We start from the raw sequence: 20,626 nt of genomic DNA on the forward strand, positions 1-20,626 counted from the left end.
CAACAATTCAGCTGAAATGTTGTTGTAGCTTCCTTCTCAGACCATGTTATCTGTCTCCAACAAGAACAAGTTATCCCCTTTTACACACACACACACTGCCTCCTAAATAATTGGCCTTGCAACCCCCAACCTCTCAGACCTCGATAACAGAGCCATCACTCGCATGGCACTCACCATAGCACATAACCCTGGACACCCCCTCAATCCATTTCTCACATTACTCCCATGTGGACACAGATTCAGATCTCTAAAATGGAAAAAGGCGTGTTTCAGTCAATGGTTTGTCCCGTCTGATTTCCATAGCCAGCTAATCATAAAAAGGCATTATGCAATAGTCTGTTTGTTTTTTTTCATGTTTTTGTCTGCATACATAATGATGTATTTGTATGTGTAATGTGAGTGCATGTACTGTATGAATGGATCTATGTTCTGGAGGCATGCATAATGCACACTGTGGAAACACATTTCCTCTTGGGGACGATAAAGTCCATTTATCTGTTAGTCATTGAACATTCGCTCAGCCCCGCCCCCCTTAGTTACAGTTGCTACACCTGCCATGCTTTTCATTCTTGCGCCACACATGTGCAGTTTACAGCGATAACGGCAGAATAATTCGGGTAATTTGTTGGTGACTTGATTTCAGACAGAGCGAGACAAAAGCAGGTTTCTCATTTTCTGATGATGACCGTCGTTTTTGTCAGCTGAAATGATTTTATCCGCTGTAGCTAGCTAATTAAGAGACAGTTTTCAATGATTTTATCAGCTGTAGCTAGCTAGCCAATTAAGCTACCGTTAGCTCCATGAGTTGGTTGCAAATGGGCGACTTTTTAATGTTTCCAGCTGACTCGTTTTAAAAGGAAGATCCTGCAAAAGGGTCCTAAATGATGCCTACATACATGCTAAAACCAGGCAAAAACTCAGCATCCTCACCAGTTGATGATCCATTTAGAAGACATGGAAATACAGAAAAATGTTCTTGTGTTGCAGTGTAGAGCTAGTTGGTGCTAGTATTATATGTATGACAAGGAAAAATGTAAGATTGAGGATTGACTGGTGTTATACCTTTTCCTGCTTTCATGATTTCCAGCTGTGATTTTAATGTGATATGTTGTCAGCAGCTGCAGCTTATGTGGATGTATGAAGGATCTCGTACATCAAGTAGAGAAGGAACTTCAAATAGAATATCAGTATTGTGATCCATGATGCAATCAGAGAACATTGGGATTGTGAGCAATTTCACTGCAGATTCTTTACAAAAAGGCACCTGAAAAAAAGGTCCAGGGTGGACATGTAAAGAAAAAAAGGAAGAACATCAGCATTTCTGCAATGTACCCTCAGAAAACGGCATAATGGAAGCTTTTGGGGAATTTGCGATGGGACGGTAGAACAAAGCACTGAAGTGTTTGGGATTCCGCGTCGGGGCCTTTTGAAGAGGACGCCACTGAATTGATAACGACGGCGGATTTGCGGCGGGGGTCCCTAGTGGCGCCGTGGCCGGGGATCTGTCCACTCTGTCCTCATTAAAACAGCCCCATACCTCATGTGTTTATGAGGGATGAAGGATAAAGCAGAGAGAGGGAGACACACACACAGAAATAGAGAGAGAGGAAGAGAAACGCAGCACTTTCGAAGTTTGTCATGATGTAAATTAATGATAGGTATTTTTAGCCGGGGATCTAATCATCATGCGTGTGGAGATGGCGCGCCGGCAAGTGAAACAGGAAAAAGAAACGAGGTAATAAATGAGAAAACGGCTAATTTTCTTGAACAGCATGGGGTAGATGTGTAGGTTTGCTGCTTGCTTTCGAGCATTTCAGCAGAAAATTAGTTTGGCTGTGTTTTGATGATACAGCGGGAGTCCAGGAAAAAAAACATAATTTGAAAGGCCATCAATGTGTCTCGGGATGAGAGCGCTCATCAGTCACCTTTCTGTTGTGTGATCAGAAACAAAGATACAATGGCAGCTTGTCATTAGATGTAAACAGGATGCCTGATCAGTATTCCCAACGGGTGATATAGCCAAACAGATAGCAGAATTTGTTAATGTCTTCAGTTAAAAAGAAGAATATATGTGATTTAGCTATGTCATGTTTTGAGTATTGGAACAAAAGCTACCAGGCTTTAACGTTTTGCAAAATGAGGCTCTACAACAAATTTCCACTGAGCTCCTTGATAATTTGATGCCACTCCCCGTTATCCCTCTCCTAATCATGCCAAGTACTCCTGTTCCTCGAATATTCATGAACGGAGGTTCAGCTCTTGGAAAGCTGAATGAGGTCACATTATGCACATCCGAGCACGCCTCTCCAAAAGACAAAAGACTGTATGGCACAAATGTGCAACTCATAAACAAGGTTAAGAGGGGTTAACAATCACAGTGTCGAGCTCTTCCTCTATCTCCCTCATTCATGATGCTTCGCTTATAAAGCCATTAAAATCTGGCTTTATCTCCGAGGGTCACGTGAAAGCATTAAAAATGTATTAGGAACTTGTCCACCATGTGCCAGTTGTGGGTATAATTACTGACACCTGTTGGAGCCACAATATTTTTCCAGCTGACACGTCCTCCCAAACAACAAACCGAAATTAAATCATCAACGAAGACAAGGCCTAATAACCGCACTGAAAGCATGGGAAGGGAGAAGGAAAAGGAGTGAATAATTAAACTTCCTTTTTAATCTTTAATCTTGGTGATTAATGTCAGTGGAAAAACCTATTTGCCCTTACACCCGAGGGGAATACTTATGAGCTTGTAGTTATATGAGTACATTTATGGGCATGGTGCTAATGTTAACCTGTGCAAAGCTTGGGGCAGGGAGTTTTATTTTGAACCCTGCTGAACAGCGAGCACAACTCCTGCCAGTTTCAGCTGCTAGTCTGCAGCCGAAACTGACCTTTGACCTCCACGGAGGGTAGGGTGGATGTGGAAAAAAAAGATTTTTATAGTATCATCAGTCATAACGGCATGAAATGCAACCATTCGGCACGTTTTTACTTGACTGAACCGCCGGAGTTGTCGGCCTTTCCCCCGACCTCTCATTGACGTCCCACTTACCTGCTGTCGTCGTGAGCACGTCCGTGGTGTTTCTGAGCCCCATGAAATCAAACTGGTAAAGCCTCCAGTATTTCTGGTCCGAAGTCTCCACAGAGTTCCGCTTCCACTTGTACACAATCTCGTCTCGTGGGTAGCCGTCTGGAAACCACACAGAGAGTGAGTTAAGGCAAAGAATACAGGAAAGATTAATGCAGCAATGCAGTTTCTGTTGTATGCATGATTTATACCTGATTTGTGCATGATTTATACAAATTCATACAGTAAGTTTTCACCGGCAATTCAGTGGACTGCAGACCAACTGAGCAATTACTGTTAACTTGTTTGCTTGGAATCTGCTGTAGTGCACCCATGGTGAACAAACACCCACTCTCGCATGTAATTCAATGTGTTATTTAGTCTTAAAATCTTAATTTCAGTGGAATAATTCCAACTCCAAGTCAGTCAGTCTCAAGAATGGTCTTGAATCTGCTTTATTGCAAAAGTTGAGGCTACTTTACAGAGAAATAAAATGAAATGGCTTCATTTTTTTTACACTTATTGTTACGCTATTGTTACACTTCAGTGACGTGTGAAAGCACTTTTCCGTGGAGGGGCCGAGGAGAGTGACCTGCTCGAAAGCCACTTCGTAGCGCACTGATCTCGGGCATGTTTAGCATTAAAACTGCAGGATTTCACATGCATATCCTTGCTGGGTGCAGCACTTAAACACAAGATGTTGAATGCCTATGAAAGCCAATACATTGCCACCAGTATCTCCGTGTAATAACGAAGCTGAGCTCATTTAACAAATTGAAGCAATTTTACATAGAAGAATGAGTGGCAGCAATAATGAGCGAGTGGCAAGCCTTATTGTGCCCTGTAGTGGAAACCAGACTAATTATGTAAATAGTCTCATTTAGAGGATAGCCATCTATAACCAAGAAGAGCAATCACCATGATGCACGAGAGGTGTTTTTTTCTAACACTAATATAGATGGCAAACATTATTGCCATCATATTTCTCTTGGTGTGTTTGTACAATTATCGTAACTGCAAACAGTATTAGCATTGTGTTACCGGTGTTATCTTCATAGCTACAAACGGTCATATTTCATGCCTTTAAAGGCCCCCTGTGGCACCATGTCCTTACACAGCGTTAGAAATTGCACTCTTCTGAGGCCTTGGCTCTAATATTCTCCCCGTCTACCCTCCAAGCAAAGAAGACAAGGGACTCTGAACAAAGTCCAGTTTATATGTGAGGATGTCTGCCAGTGAAAACAACATCATGTGAGAGGAGTTATGAGGGATTTAAAGACAAATTGAAATTTGAATTCTTCGCTTTTTGTGTAAGGAAATATAACCTATGATGATACTGCAGCAATTGGGCATATCTTTCATATTATGAAGATTAATATAAGATGCTTTTCCCCTTTGTTTAACAAGGCTGCATAGCATGTACCATTAGCTTTAAAGCATCTGTCCCTCTACAACATTCAACAGTTTGAAAGTAGAAACTAGCCACCTAGGCTAACTAGCTTCCACGCGGAAAGTTGAAGCTAGTTAAAATTGAAGTCACCAACAGAGTAACCAGAAATTCACAGCAAAAAAATCAATAAAACCTTTATTTCCTCTTTTTGCTGATCACAATTTCGACCAAATAAGTGCAAAAGGCCTAGGATAGGATATATACTGATTTCTTAGCAACAATTCAGTTCAACTTTAAAAAAAAGCTGCGTTTCAGGGCTGCCTAGACTAGATTTGACCAAATTAGGATAATTCTTTGTGATTTGAATAGTTTGATGTGATTTTACAAACTCCCTGAAGCTTATTTCATTGTCTTAAGTGTGAAAACGATGGCCAAGTATGCATGCATGTGGGTGTAAGAGCACTTCTGTTCTTCCCCTTGTCTGAAGTACAGTATAGTGTGCTTGGTAAGGATAACTTATCATAAAGTGAGAGGAAAGAAAACAGCCGACTCTAAGCACAATTTTTTCCATCTATCGCAGAGCAGCGAGTCTTTTAAACAGGCGTACCTGTATAGGAGGTCAGTAACAGTTTATTTCCAGCGTCAGCTGCTTTGGGAATATGTTTAAACTGTAAGCATTCAGCATTATTTCCCTTGCTCTTTACACTGACGCTCAAAAGTTTAACACAAGTCCATTTTTAGATGAGGTTTTCAAAAAGAAAACAAGAAAATTGTGAAGAACACATAATTCAGAGTGACACCTTCTCATGATTGACCATTCAAGTGCCCCTGTGGTGGGGTTTCAAATAATGTAACCAGCCGTGTGGCAGTCATGATGAAGGTCCTCAGCTATTTTGGGCAGGAGTGACTGAGAACTGCTGATTACATCTTTAAATGCATGCCTCACCTGTTTCAACAGCATTTTGCATTTTATACTGATCACTTTGCAACTCATGTAACTTTTTGTCATTTTTGTGATTAAATAATAGGATTCAGGTGAAATTTTGTGCAGACATTAGTGAGATTATGTCACACACTAATTTGCATCGTGACATCATTACGCAACGAGTAATGAGTCCACCTAAACTTATCTGACTCTAAGTAGGTCTGCCCGAAAAGTCATTGGTCAAAGTCACCAAATCTAGCAATAAAATCATTGTCAGGTCAAAATTTTGATTTGTCCAATAGTTTGGTTCCAAATACCTGCAAAACGAATGACATTCCCATCAGACTCGGTCGTAGTTCGTATTAAGCTGATTTTAGCTTAGCATTTAGCTCAAACCACCACTATGCCTGCGCTCCGCCTCACAGAACTACTAACATGGCTGTAGACTCTTGGTCTTGTTTTAATAAACAGTATAGATTTTACAGTATATCTATCTATATCCAGTGAACAAAGACATGCTTAAACATGGAGACTGTTGGAGATTACACCACAGTTATTTGATGAAGGAGACTTCCATTTCGTCCTGTAGCTGTCAGCTGATTGATAAGAACCCTTGGCTTCCTGTGTAGCACAGCCAATTACCTGTTGGCCCTTAATTATAGCTGGCCTTTTTCTGACACAAACACTGTTACTCATACATAATGGTATATGCAGGAAAAATGTACATGGCACCACATGATGTGTTCTTTAAGAAGGGTCCAAAATGCTTGCAATCATAGTAAAGGCTTTTCATGGCTTTTATACTGAGTTCACCAGTTGTCAGAAAAGTTTTTTTTTATAATATGTTATGCAGTGAATAAACTAAAAAGAAAGATACAGCAGCTTAAAAGCTCCTGTGAGAACAAGAACTGAGCCATGAATTCAAAGCATGTTTGCAAGTTGTCAGATTGCTTGCATGGTGCCTGTCAGGAATACGTCTGCCATCCAGAAATGTTCCGAATTAATAAGAAAGATTAGTGAGGCCATCAATGCATTCATCATGTTTATAATGTTCCATCTCAATACATGAAATTGATTGCCACCATAATGGGGAGGCTTCTAATTTGCTTCATGATGAAGAGGCAGAACATTTTAAAAGCCTTGTACATTAGGCTGCTACAGTATCATAATACATTAACAGCCGTGCGCCTTGAGTGGTAAGAGAGGTTGATAGCAGTGGATGTTACGGTGTGTAAAAAAGGATTATGTGTTTGGACGTGGGAGAGAAGTGAGGGCCAAATGCGGCTTCATTATCAGATGTCATCCTGACTGAGAAAGACTACAAGTCACCTCTGGTCTCCTTCGTCTCCCTCTCTTCTCCTCAAACCATCTGCTGTAGAATGTGTCACTTGTAGGCTGGCATGGCAACACTTGCTGCGCAGTTAGTTAATGTGCTTTCCTTTGGAATCTCATGTTACGTTGCAAAAACGAAGCTTGATGGTAATGGTTTCTTTAGAACTTCTAAACGCATGAATAGCTCATCAGAGCCGTATGAAAATCTGGAGAGCGGCTTTACATTTTCCAAAAGAGTTGACTCATGTGGGCAGATATGGGTGTCTGTGCCGCTGTCTCCAGAAATAAGACATGTTCATATACACAAAGTTAAAAGCTCTGGATGTTTTAAAGCAGACGGAGACCAGATGTTATGAGGGCCTTTTTGTTATTTTTATCAAGAAGCCTCTGTTCCGCTCTGAGAGCTAATTAAACCTCTTAAACTCAGGCACATTGGCCATTTTGAACATGCTTGTATTTCCGTTGTTTCTTAATTATCGAGGGATCTTGCTCTGATCAGAAAAAAAGAGTTTTAAATGGGGGGGATTTTAGTATTTTATACGCTTTAAAATGTATTCCAAAGGCAGCCTCGTTTAGCAAAAAAAAAAAAAAACAGACATTTGCTGCTGATGAATAATATCATCACTTTTGCTGAGAGGCCAAATCTAATACATGCTCTGTGAAATTATGCAGTGATATTTTTTTTAATCAAAATATGTTTGAGCAATTAGCTATCAACATGCTGGGAGAATTCAGCAAATATGAAACTTCAAGGCTTTAATTCAGCGGTATTGAAGGCTTTAGCTGCTCATCCGTTGCAGCTACAGACAGAAAAAAAGAAATGCCCATCCACATGGTCAAGAACTGAGACTGGGCGGGGGCGGAGTTATTACTGCAAATCCTTTCACTGAGAGCGGAGACATAATGGAAGCCCATTTACAGTCAATAGCTCTTTCACTACCTCCATTCCTGTGACATCTCGTCTCATCAAGCTATGACCAAATTGTATATACACTCAAAAATAGTCAATTGATTATCCGAATTCAATACCGAGAGCATGCTCAATAATGTGACTGTCGTCTGTAGTCGCATCAGGTAATGATTATTACCCAAATTAAATCATATCCAGCAGTGGAAGACGTCTGGTCCAACAGAATGACCTGTCATACACAATCGAATGTGATTTTAGTGTAATAGTATAGTAACTGGTTAGTGGAACAGTAAACTCTTTGAGGACTAATTTCATGCCAGCATAAAGCCATTGGTAGTGCTAATGCAGTCATCATGCCATTTTCTTTCAACCCCTTAAATGTGCAAGAAGATAGAAATAGTTAATGCAGTACAGCTAATGCTAATAAAACGGAGGTCCATATATATGCCCCTGTCGGCCTCGTCCTTGGTTCCTTCTCTTCATCTGGTAAATCCTCAGGAACATAGGTGTCACTTTTGACCAGGCTCTGACTCTGGAACAGTGTGTGAAGAGTTTGATTCGTTCCTGTTTTTCCAGCTGAGATATATTGCTAAATGTAGGCTGATAATTCACGCTTTTATTTCATCCCATCAGACTATTGTACAGTAATTAAACGTTACAAACGATTCAAAGTCTTTTGATTATGACAAATTAGTCTAGAAAATTATATTTTCAAAATAAAATCCCTGGAATAATCTCCAGACTAACTTCAATATTAGTGATTTGCATTGACACAGGGGATTTTTACTGAGGCCAAACTGTGTTTGTCCTCATTTCCTAAAGGACCACAGCAAAGTTTTGCTCCAGTAAAATGGAAGAAAAGTGTTACCGTTGAAAATTGTTTAGTTTTGCGCAAACATCAATTTAGAACCACCATTAACTTAAATCATATAAACACCTGGCAAAGTACTTAGAACCGCTTCCCACTATAGTAGGCGTCTCCAGGGCCACATTTTGCCATGACTCATAAGGTGAAAACAATACCTGCCACACACACACCAATGTTTAAAGCTCCGGCATCAGGTCTCATATAGCAGCACTTTATGCAAATCACGTCATTTATGCAAATCAGTAATTTGTGACAGGCTTAGTAAAATATCTCCCTATATATGCAGTTGATCCCCAATCCCCTAATCAATGAAACTGGGACACCGCAATTTAGGGCCCCCTAGCAGCCTTTCAAATGTGTTCATGAAGCCCTACCTCTGCTCTGGAAGTTTCAGCAGGTGTTACATATATAGCCATCTCTATGCATGAATATGTGCATATTTGTCTGTCTGTGTGCATCGGGTGCATGTGTGTGTGCATGCTATTGCCAATATTCACAGCTGGAGAAGACGAGAGGACAGGAGTGTTCGTCCATTGGGAAATTATGGAGCTGCAGCTGACATTCTGCGTTGATGGTCATCCTGGATAGGGAGAGAAACAGAGAGAGAGAGAAATACTTACACAAAGACACTCAAGGCAATAAAAATACTTCGGATCCTTCATTTCTCGGTCCATGAAGCACTTGGCGTGAACACGGAGTATTCCTCATTGCTTATATCACATAATGCAGTACAGTATATGAAGCGTTGGCTTCAGACCAGATGGTGCCTGATCACACTCGGTTGCTTGGTTGATGTGCGAAATCCCTCAAAATGACAGAACTGTTTCATCATCGGCGTCAGACATGTTTTTGGGCGAAGACGGCATTAACTTATAGGTCAGGGCCCGAAGGCATGTTAGCTTCTAAAAACAGGAGTACTTAGCTATGGTCACTGGACAAGTCAATACACCACATGTTTTGGGGAAAGCAACAGTGATCTCAGAGACATAACATATTAGTTTTGCAAAATATGAACTTGAATTTATATTCTCCGCGTGTTACTTCAATACGTCATCCTAAAATTAATTTTCACGGGATGTGATAATGGTTGTAAAAATGAGACCGTCACGAAAATGGGCTCTTTCTTTTACTTGATCTGTGTTGGTGTGTCTCTGTCCCCGGTATAGTTTCTCATTAATTGATTGACTTTGAGCACGAAAGGAGAGCCTCATTCAAAGCGGGACGAGGGACGCTCGTCTTGTTTTGTAGGGAAAGAAAAGTGCAGATGATGTGCAGCCCCAATTTGCATACACGCCTGCTTGTCAGGAGCCAGGAAGTCCAAGTTTGGGCAACAGTGTTGAGCTGAGGTGTAGAGAGCAAGCGGCAACAAACACTGCAGAGACGTGTGAGAGATGTGTCAGTCAATGCAAGTACGCCCCCAAACATACGCCTCTTTAAGACTTAATATCCTTTTAATGAAACAATCATTTTCAAATTCATCACAGAGACACGCATTAGCAGTGTAATTAGCTATTAAAAACCCAAACATTTTGGGGGAAGTTTGTGGATTTCCACACAATGAGAGGCGTCACAACTTACTCTGAGAACTAACTGAAGCCAGTCAAGACAAATATAACAAATTCTAAAGTCTCAGAGGCCTTCATTGGGCTGATTCGACTCTTCATGACAGGATCTGAGCTATCCTGCTGCAGCAGGAGCTGTGCATCTGGTCCTCCAGGGGCTTGAAAACAAACACTCAGGGTGGTATTTGCTATTTGACCAAGGTCTAGTTTGAAATCCTGGATACGCAGGTGAAATTGGATCCTCAAGACAGAAAAAGCTCATGTCAGAGCTTGAGGGTTCATAAACCCAGATGCCACTCAAATTTAAAAAGAACCTGTCCACTCGAATCCTGAATCTTTTTCTTTTTGTAGACACAGTGAGGGTTATTTTGTCATAAGGCCACGCACACACACACACACACACACACACACGCCCAACCTCCCCCTGTGTGTCATTTCTCTACCACTGGGAAGCTGTCAGAAAGAACTGAACAAAATAAGGAGAAACACATGACATGTTGTGTGAGAAGTTCCCATCCTTCTGTGCACGAGGTAAAGCCAAGCTTTGTGGCAAAATATATTCAAATTTCAATATTGACATGCAGGGGAAAAATATAAAATGTATTGTACTGAAGTGGAAGCTAAAATAAGCCACCGGAACAAGAGTAGTTTGAATTCTGTTGAAGTGTAGGCTGTGTGTCCGAGTGGTTAAGATGCATACCGCATAACCACAGCGTCCCTGGTTTGAGTCCAGCTGGGGCCCTTTGTTGCATGTCATACCCCTCTCTCTCTCTCTGCACTTCCTGTCTGTATCTGTACTGTCAATAAAGGCAACAGGACTCCCAAAATGATGCCTATCAGCGTTTTCTAATCTGGTAGATATATGATTGTTGTAGAAATGGTTCATATGACTGTTCTGATCTGCTGCTGCTGTGGTGAAAGTATGGCACGAAAACAGTTGACAGTGACAGGAAGTCATTTGAACAAATGACGAAAGCTTCATATTCTGGCTATGATGTTTAGTCAGTATTGTATTTTGATAGTCATTAACAGAAGAAGGCGGCAACTTCAAGGCTAACAAATTAATGAGCTAGCATGGAGGGGTTCTTACCAATTTAAAGGATACAGTGGGATTTTTTTTCAAATCTATCTTGATACAATACTCTGAATTTTTGCTATGATTTGTACTTGAAGTTTTCCTGCTGCAAATACTTGGTTCAGGTGCTGTTAGAGCTACCTGCCATTAATCACTGTGTATGCTTCTTTTTTTGGAGTCTTTTGTTTCTTTTTACCACCACACTCTCCTGTGTGTTTTCATGTGTTCTGAAGGCTCTTTACCTCAGTGTGTAAAGTATTTTTCCATTGTTGAAGATCCGGAGCAGCTGATTGGGCGTCGTTATCCAGTGAGAGTCTGCGTTCTTGGAATTCCTAAAGATGGTGTCGGGCAGCCAGATCAAGCCGACCATATTGCTGGATGAATAAGAGGCCGACAGAGAGAGAGAGGGGGGCAGAAGGTAAGAAATGATTACTGCTGATTTCTCTGAAATGCATGAGGCAGCTCCACTTCCCAATAAGAGGATAATAAAATACCCAGACGACATGAGCAAAACAAAGCACATCAATCGATTTGTTCCATTAATTACAGGCCTCTTCCCGAGAGACAGAAGAATATTGTTCCCAAATGAGATATTCACAGTATGAAAATGTTGAAACACAATAGTTGCTACAGTGGAACGAAAGAGAGACTCACAGCAGCGTCTTGGAGTTGCAGTTCATTTGAAAAACATAGTCATGCTGTAATTATCAACAGATAGGTATCGATGCTGCAGCCGCAAAGCTGGCATAGTCGGGAAATAAAGCTGTCTGTGTACTTGCAGTACATCCTCAGTAAATCCAGTGTACCTGTTGAGGGTTAGAATCTTCATGCTGCTGCTGTTATACTGCAGACGGGTGTCCACCCAAGTCTGGGCGAAGATAATATCGATCTGGTACTCCTGGGGAGAGAAAAGTAGAGTCGATATACTGATCTGACAACGCTTTTAAAGTAGAGACAGAAAAGAGATGAAGAGCGTGTGCCGAGCGGTTTTTTGTCGAGTCCTTCTGGAGGAGCTGATAGTGTGTTTGTTTGAACACAAATGTGTCCACATGAAAGCAAAATACCAAAGCAGCGCAACACTCACTGGAAACACTCAAATACACATCATGCTTTTGATATGGAAATTTAATTACGCCATCTCACAAAAGATGTTCCCTTCCGCACATTTTTCTTTCACCTCAGACCTCGCTTCTAATTGTGAGGAGTTTTCGCATAAGAACGTTGAATCAGATTTCCTCACTTAGGAGGTACAACAAGTCAAAGCATTTGTTGAGTTGGCACTGTTATAAGGACCTCTGAGTGTCTTTCTTCCTCTTTAACACAATATGTTGAATCCTCCTAAAAAGTGGATTTGGAAACACTTTATTTCCCCACAGTGTCAAAGTTGAGTTCTTAAGTTTCTTAATCCACCAACCTTGGTAGACAGGTGAAAATATATGTAAAGCAATAGGAGAGACTTTGAAGTTTCAGCACAAATGTCCAATCGACGGCTGGAGCCTGCGCATTCCTCTGGAGGACTTGCATCCGAATAATGACTAAATATAGCTGACAAAGAGTGGCATTCATTGATCTTTACTATCTTTGAGTGTGAAATGAATCACATTTGTCTTAAATGTGGATAGATGTGGGTTCTGCTGACAGGAGGCTACACAGCTGTCTTCACTCACCCAGCTCTTGGCATATACTCCAAATAGCACACCCCTGTTGCTGTATTAGTAAATGAAATATTGTGCTTATCATGCTTTTTTGTGTTTGCAGTTGCATCTCAAATCTTGACTGTACAAATAATGGCTACTGTAAATATATGAAAACCGGCTTAGACATATCTTCAAAAGCTGGTATATATCCATCCTGTAATGTTCCAAACAGGGCCTGTAAATAATGAATTACAATTCCTTTTAGTGATCACTTTAAAAGTGGGGAAATTGTTGGGCAGGTAAGACCACAAACAACTTAACAACCCTGTATCTGACACTTCTCTAGACTGACAAAAACACATTGAACTTACAATTTAACACTAAAAAAACATTCTAGTTTCTCAAAATACTTGTAACTCTGGAGTCCCACTGTCTGTAACCCCAAGAAAATCTAGACAGAAACAAAACAGAAACTCTATTAGTTGTTGCAGTGAGCTACAGGGTCTCCACAACCTTGTTTATTACTCTGTCACTTTGGGATGCCTCTGATGCTGCTCACATTTAACACAGAGTTTTTTACTCTGGAATGGTCCCGGTCCACCCGAATTTCGACAGAATGATAAAACGTTATGAGTTATTATTCCTGTATTGATAATTTTCCAGCCTTTGTATATTGAATACTGTATGATCAATCTGAAACAGCCCAGCGATTAAATATTTTTAATACCCTTGAGTCAGACAGTTAAGAAACATGACAAGCTATTCACAGCCTCCCATTGCTCACAAGCTGAGGACCTCCAACATGGCTGGCAGAAGGTCAGTACATCAGCTGGGAGTCCTCTATAGAATGTAAACAAGGCAGACTAATACTTCAATGATAAGGTCAGACAGTTAGAACTCTTTGAAAGCCATTCACAATCCTTTGCTGATGTGAGATATAGGAAAAGGAAATATTGGCATTCCAGAGTCTATTATGTGTGAGTGTCTCTGAGTGATCCTGTTTGGCAAAAAGCTTTAAAGGAAAAGTGTGTAATTATAGGAGGATTTTCTCCACAGGACAGTTTCAGTTTTAAACTTTTGTCATATTTGTCTAAAGCAAAAGTTTGTAAGGTGACCCAACAAAAGACATATTAAAGGTTTCAATATCCTGTGCCTTTTAATCTCAGTGCATATACTCGCCCTAAACAAAACGATTTCAAACGCAGTGTCACTCACTTTCTGACTTTTCCAAAAAACAGACAGACGAGACCTGACCTTCCTAATACATCTGTCGCCAGACTCCCCATTGTTACTGTCGGCCTGCGTGACCTTTGGAGGATAATGATAGGGAGACACCCGATGACGGTGACACGCACCATAATTCAGAAAGCAAACCACAAAGCGTTACATGTCACGCCTGGCGCAGATGAACTCTCACGGCAGTCCCCGAATGGGATTTTCTGCTTCCGTTGGGTCCTTTTGGGGACTACACCTTGAAGACGAGGCACTGAAGCAGGTCCATTAGTCACGGACATTATGCAAAACAATGAAGCCGAGTGTTGGGAGATATCCGACTGAAATTAACTACGGAGGCTTGCGTTATTCCCCTGGGGATCCATTTCAAAGTCAGAAAACGAAGGTATTACGGAGGGAGTCCATTACTCACGGCGACTGACAAAAAAAACAATGAAGGAAAGACCTTTAGGTGAGATAATCAAGGGTGACTTGTATTGTGTATTCTCTGCTGGGAAGATCCAACATAAAAATACTGAGAGTTGCAAGTTCATTATTTAGGGTATAAATATTTTATTTTAGTCTTAAAATATTCAGAATGTGATAAACTATTTCCCTCCTGTCCCTGGCTAAGTTTTACACAGCAGGCGATAGGGACAGGAAGTGCTAGGAAACTCTCACATGCTCAAACATGAATCCGATCATGGAAAAAGATGTGGATGACAGCATATTAACATTTCGCATAAAAATCCTTTTGTGTATGTCCACTTACAATATATTTGCTATATGAAATGAGAGCATCCCACTTGCGTTCACAGAGGTGGGTAAAATTCAACAACTGTGGCTTTGCTCTCTTTGGGGATGCAAATACTACTCAGAATCTGATAATGTGAAATCCATTATTAAAGTCAAAGATTGTTGACAGCAAAAGCACGTCTGCCTGAAATTAATTAGCCTGACTTGAACAGAACAAATACCTCCCTCCTTATCCAGCCTCATCATTTTTGCATGGAGGCGGATTGCTCCTCACCAATTACAGATGTCGCTCAGCCACATTTCCCACATCCACATGTACCCGAACATGTTTCCCGAGAGGGCAGATATACTATCTTTTATAATTTTAGTGGCAGCTTGATGGAAATCTTTACACTCACTGAGCCAGAAATGTTGCTCTTGCCTGAATGTTTCGGATTGCAAACTTTCAATCCAAAAAGTGTCTTGATTGGCAACGAGAGGGAGAGTTTTCCTGGTGTCAGCATTTTCAAATCAGTAATCAACATGAGTCATCCGTTGTTCAGCGCTGATACCGTTCATTACCTGTCCCGGGGTCTGGTCATGAACAAATGAATATTAAAGAAAAAAGCAGAAAACTAAAAGAAAAAAGCTCTCTTAAATTTTCTCCAGTGAATTTTACTGAAGGCTTTGTGTGTGTCAAGTACAATTTTGAGGTACTTAAGTATATTTCAGAGTAGTTTTTATTCACTACATATATTTGACGACTGTTTCCAGTGACTTTCCTTATTAATATTTTACGTACAAAACACAGGACATATACTGCATTGCAACAGCAAGAGGCCCTGGGCCAAAAACTTGTTGTTGGGCTTCTTTCTATATTCTCTCTACTGTGCAGTTATCCTCCCCTCCGGCATTTTGTTCTCGGGATCGTACATCATTTCATTCAATAAAGACTTTTATTGAAGACGGGAAGCATTTCTCACAGCTATCTGGTTGCTAGCTGTAAGTTACTCTATCTGTGAGTTACTATAGTAACTTATATATAACTGTAAGTTAGCTTGGTCGCTAACAGGCTTATGACTGTGTGGAAACAATTCCTCTCAACACAGCTAATAAGCTACTATTATTATTACATTTAATGACCAAGTCCAATGCCACTGTCGTTAAAATACTCACACATTAATGCATGTGTAATGCAGTAATAATTATCCAATAATAAATTACATAATAAGTACCTTTACTTTGGACACTTTAAATACATTTTGCTGATAAAACTTTAATCATTTTAGATGCAGGACTTTCTTGTAATGGAGTGTTATTTAAGTAAAGGATCTGAATTCTTTTTCCACCACTGGTGTTACACTCTCTTCTCATAATGAACTTACCAAAAAAGTCATTTCAGCCTGCCAAAAATATTTCACCATTACAACTCACTCATATTTGACTCTACTCTGCTTCATTGCTAATCACGTAGAATCCAGTGAGCTCTAAAATACTGTCTCGCTCTTGATTATATTATGCTTTGCCGTGAAGGGAATCTCAGACTTAAGCACAGATCACTGACTAATGTATTTCTTCAGGCAAAACCGATGCCGCAAAGTTAGTATAAATATTTATAAGTGAAATATTTATATCTCCCAGACCTTGGGAAATTGGTCACTGGACTACATTTTCAATCCCTCAAGAAGAAGAAGAAGAAGCAAATAGATAAACATGAGGAGTGTTTGATTCGAAGTCATATGTCCATTTCTGTGCTGGTTCTTGTAGCACTTCATCATCATGAAGGATATTTAAATATGCAGTTTTATTCTCACATCCGCTTCACCCCCCCCCCCCTCCCCAAATAAACACATTCACCCAGAATGCATCACTGTTGCATTGTCCCGCAGGCAAGCCTCACAGTGATGCTCTATGTGTGTGACGGGCAGAAATAACAGTAAACACGACCATTCGACCACCGCTTAGGGCCGTTGATGAACTTCTGTCACATGTGTAATAAACAAAACTGCTCGGTACCTGCGGATATGAGTGGCATTTAAAAGATTGCTTTTGTGTGTGTGTGCGGAGCTAATTTCACAAGCATGCTTTTGTCTTGTTCATCCCTAAGAATCAAACAGAAAGACCTTTGAAGGAAACAAAAGGAAATGATTTGCATACCTGACTGCTTACTTGAAGTCTGTTTGTGAGGAGGGAAGAAACACGAAATGAAAAGCGACGCAAACTGTCGGCTGCGCTTCACTGAGCATCTGGCTTGAGGTACAATCAGCACCTGTGTTTCTTTGTCTAACTCTACGACAAATGTTTTACTTTTGTTTGTACTGGTAACACGTATAGAGGCAGCAGTCGTGTCCTTTTATCTGCCAGTGGTGCTGCTAAGAACGAGTACTAGCAGTAGAAGTAGAGACATACATTTGGGTATGGACGAACTGTTAGATATGGGGGATCCGTCCCTTGATGATCTGGCAACCCTCAGACTGAACGGCACATTGTCGGCTAGCTGCACTGGCCGAGGGTCTGTGAGATGAGTGAATGGAGGTGAATGGTGGATGGCGATGTCGGTCAGTCCACCACTTTAGTCCAGACTGAAATACAGTATCTTAACAACTGTTGGATGGATTGCCATAAAACCATAAAACCCCACAGGATGAATTGTAATCACTTTGCTGATCCCTTATCTGCCATCTGGCGCCATCATCAGGTTGTTCAAATTCCAGCTGTGCTTTGTGTTTAGTGCTAATTAGCAAATGTTGATATGCTAAACTAAGATGGTGAACGTAGTGAGCATTATACCATGCTAAACATCAGCGTGTTAGCATCGACACTGTGCGCATGTTAGCATGCTGACACTAGCATGTAGCTCAAAGCGCCGCTGTGTATCCTCATAGAGCGTGGCTGTAGTCTTGTTATTGCATAGGTCATTACACAAGACAGTTGAGCTGCAGGGCCTCGGGGGGAGCTCTGGTGTTCATGAGGTGATTGAAAAATCAAAACAAGTGAATTTTTTCTTTAGATGGTTTAAAGATAAGTGAACGTTTGACAGTTGAATGCACCATTTTATTCTCTCGGTTTGATTATCCCGAATCAGACAAAGCAGACTGAGACAGAACAGACTCTGAGGCGAGGTTACGGCTTACAACACAACAGAGTAAACATCTAATCCCACCAGTTATTTTCTTGAAACGTTTATGTTGAAAACTATCATATGTGAAGTTTAAATATTATTTCAGTCTCAGATTTACCTTGATAAAATAAAATGCAAGATTAAAACCAAAGCTACACCCCTAAATTAAAGCAGTGATAATACTAATATCAGCAGCCATAGGAGGATTTTTAAAGTCCTTTGCTTTACAGCATGCACCTTTACTTGTTTGTCTCAAACAAGCAACATACCCTTAAACATATTTTGATATCTCAAGCTTTATTTCAGTGTCTTTGAGCAGGTGATCTTTTTTTTCCCAGGCTTTCGGAATAGTCCATCAAACACACACTGCTCATAATTAATTTATATGCCGAGTTTCACTTCAAACACCACATTTCTGTATACATTGATTCCGAAGGAAAAAAAAAACAAGCGGAGGAGGAGAAGGCAAAAGAAGAGGAATTAGATCAGAGAGGAAACAGTAGAAGGGAGTGGAATCTAATAAGGGCAAGGGAAGTGATGAGGGGCAATAATGAGAATTGAAAGATTTGAGCAGAAAGAAGAATATGCTGGAGAGGGGAGGATGAAGGCACAAGCAAAAATGTAGTGATGCTGTAGTTGCTTGTCAGCTAATCAATATCAGCTGACTCTCAAAATCCTATTCAAACAAGTCACCAGTCACATTTAATGGAGACAGAAAGGCTGTGTCATGCTTACATAACACTGCAGCTGCTTGTGCTTTGTTCCACCTGCTACATGCTGTATACTGGCTCGGATGATTGATATCTGCTTCCAACACCCAGCTCCACCTGTTCCACTTACTTATTTCCTTACGTGGTTATGGCATCTCTTGCCTCGGTGCATTTTGCGTATCTTTCGTCTGTTCTGTTCTGTATAGCCCCAGAGGGTTTTTATTGCCCTCACAGCTCACTCCTGCTTGGACTCATTGGGGAGCCTCTACAAGAGAACACCTACTCCCACAATCGTATCGGCAGACAAGAACTTTGATATTGGACGCTTCTGCAAAACCATGGATCACTGATGGATAATGTCAGTGTTTTTATTCTAAATTCTTGCTTTCTATAATATCTGCACATGGAAACTACACTATGGTTAAGATAAGGGAAAGGTCGAGGTTGTGGCAAACACCAAAGACCAAAGAAAAAAGAACACATTTCAGAATAACGACAAGTAACACAGTGCTGTTTTAACATCTTTTCACTTCCTAATTTATCAGCGGAAATCTCTGTGCATACATGTCACCATGGTTACTAAAAAATCTTCCATCAGCAGACAGATTTAATAGTAGTTTAACTTCTGAATTCCTGCTAAAAATCCCGCCACCCTGACCTCCACAACCTTACTTCATCACTACATACAGTAAATGGCACACTACTTTCTGCATTGATTCTGATTGTAAATTGTGAAGTGAAGAATGGTCCAATCTGAACAGAACTCATAGGATAGTGGGGCTGCTATTCCGTCAAACATGTGTAATCATCTATGCACTAAACGCTCCTATGGGCTCTGATTTAAGTGACATGCACCCCTTTGGCAATTTAACATGTCGATCTCTGGTCCCTGGTCACTTTTACGTAAAAGCCAGGACGGCAATCTTGCGAGGTTGCACCTTGCAACACCTCCATATCACTTTCAACACAGCACAAGTCTATGCAGAGAGCAAATCAGTGGTGGAAGTATTCAGAGCCTTTACTTAAGTAAAAGTATCAATACCACACTGGGAAAATACTCCACTACAAGTAAAAGTCCTGCATTCCAAACCGTCCTGAAGTATGGATGTATTTCCTTAAAGTATCAAAAGTAAAAGTACTCATCTTGCAGAAAAACTGTCCCTGTCAGTGTAGATGTTTAAGTTTTTGCTGATTTAAACTCATTTATGTACTGTAGTTTAATCTACAGCAACGCATTATATTCATCATTAAGATCATCGTGTGTGTAGTGTTGTTGTCCTATAAAAATCATGTATCTCAGCCCTGTTTTCAGCTTTGTGACGATGCATTTTCCAACTAATCCAAGGGGTGAGGGGGCAAATAGATTATTTAGCTTACAAAGATTTTCTAAGGAACACTTCATCCTTCAGTTTATCGAAAACATTCAAATTCAAAATCACCAAATTTGGAGATTTGTGGTTTTCACCGGACAGGAAGGGGATGAAACATTGGGAAAAAAGCTGTTACTTTAACAGATAGATGACAGATTGATTAGATTTTGGTTTGTAAGTTTCCACTATTAGACTATGTTTTGTGCACAAGAAAAGCACAAGAAATAAGTGTAACAAGCTGAGCAATATTGGTGGAGGTTCCAGTCTAGTTTCAACAGGTCTCACCCTTTCAAAAAGGTCACATATGACAGTTATGTAAGGAAAAAATCATTTTAAATTTAATACAAGTATTGCGGGGCCACAGAGGTCCCTCATCCACCTCAGAGAATGTAATTAAGCACAGTGAATGCCATTTCATTTTTCTGAAATAACTTATGAGGCTGTCTTAATGCTGTATTGGTGCAAGAGGCGACAAACAGCGACCTTCTGCACTGCAATCAGATAACCTTTTCTTGTGAGTTTTTTCAGCCTTGCTCACCCAGCACCTAAATGAGTCACATCACTGAAGGTCAAGCATGGAAAAGCTACAAAAAAAACACAAACCGGCACACACACACACACTCTTTCACCTGTATACCCACACACTCAGACTACATTAAAAGGCACTTAAAGTGAAGTTTGACATCTGGAAAAGGCACAAATTCTCTGC

At 40.5% G+C, this 20,626-nt stretch overlaps 1 protein-coding gene across 2 annotated transcripts in view; it reads right to left on the bottom strand.

Annotated features, from left to right (window-relative positions):
- LOC139306542 (gamma-aminobutyric acid receptor subunit gamma-3-like) overlaps positions 1–20,626 on the bottom strand; it is a 70,763-nt gene that overhangs the window by 17,218 nt on the left and 32,919 nt on the right. For both annotated transcript variants that reach the window (XM_070930432.1, XM_070930433.1), the window contains exons 4-7: positions 11,939–12,030; positions 11,375–11,506; positions 8,993–9,075; positions 3,056–3,193 (exon numbers count right to left, since the gene is read on the bottom strand). In XM_070930432.1, the coding sequence (XP_070786533.1) occupies positions 3,056–3,193; positions 8,993–9,075; positions 11,375–11,506; positions 11,939–12,030 (445 nt within the window). The remainder of the gene's footprint in view (positions 1–3,055; positions 3,194–8,992; positions 9,076–11,374; positions 11,507–11,938; positions 12,031–20,626) is intronic.

This window comes from Enoplosus armatus, chromosome 24 (genome assembly GCF_043641665.1).
Source record: "Enoplosus armatus isolate fEnoArm2 chromosome 24, fEnoArm2.hap1, whole genome shotgun sequence".
In the NCBI taxonomy this organism is placed as follows: domain Eukaryota; kingdom Metazoa; phylum Chordata; class Actinopteri; order Centrarchiformes; family Enoplosidae; genus Enoplosus; species Enoplosus armatus.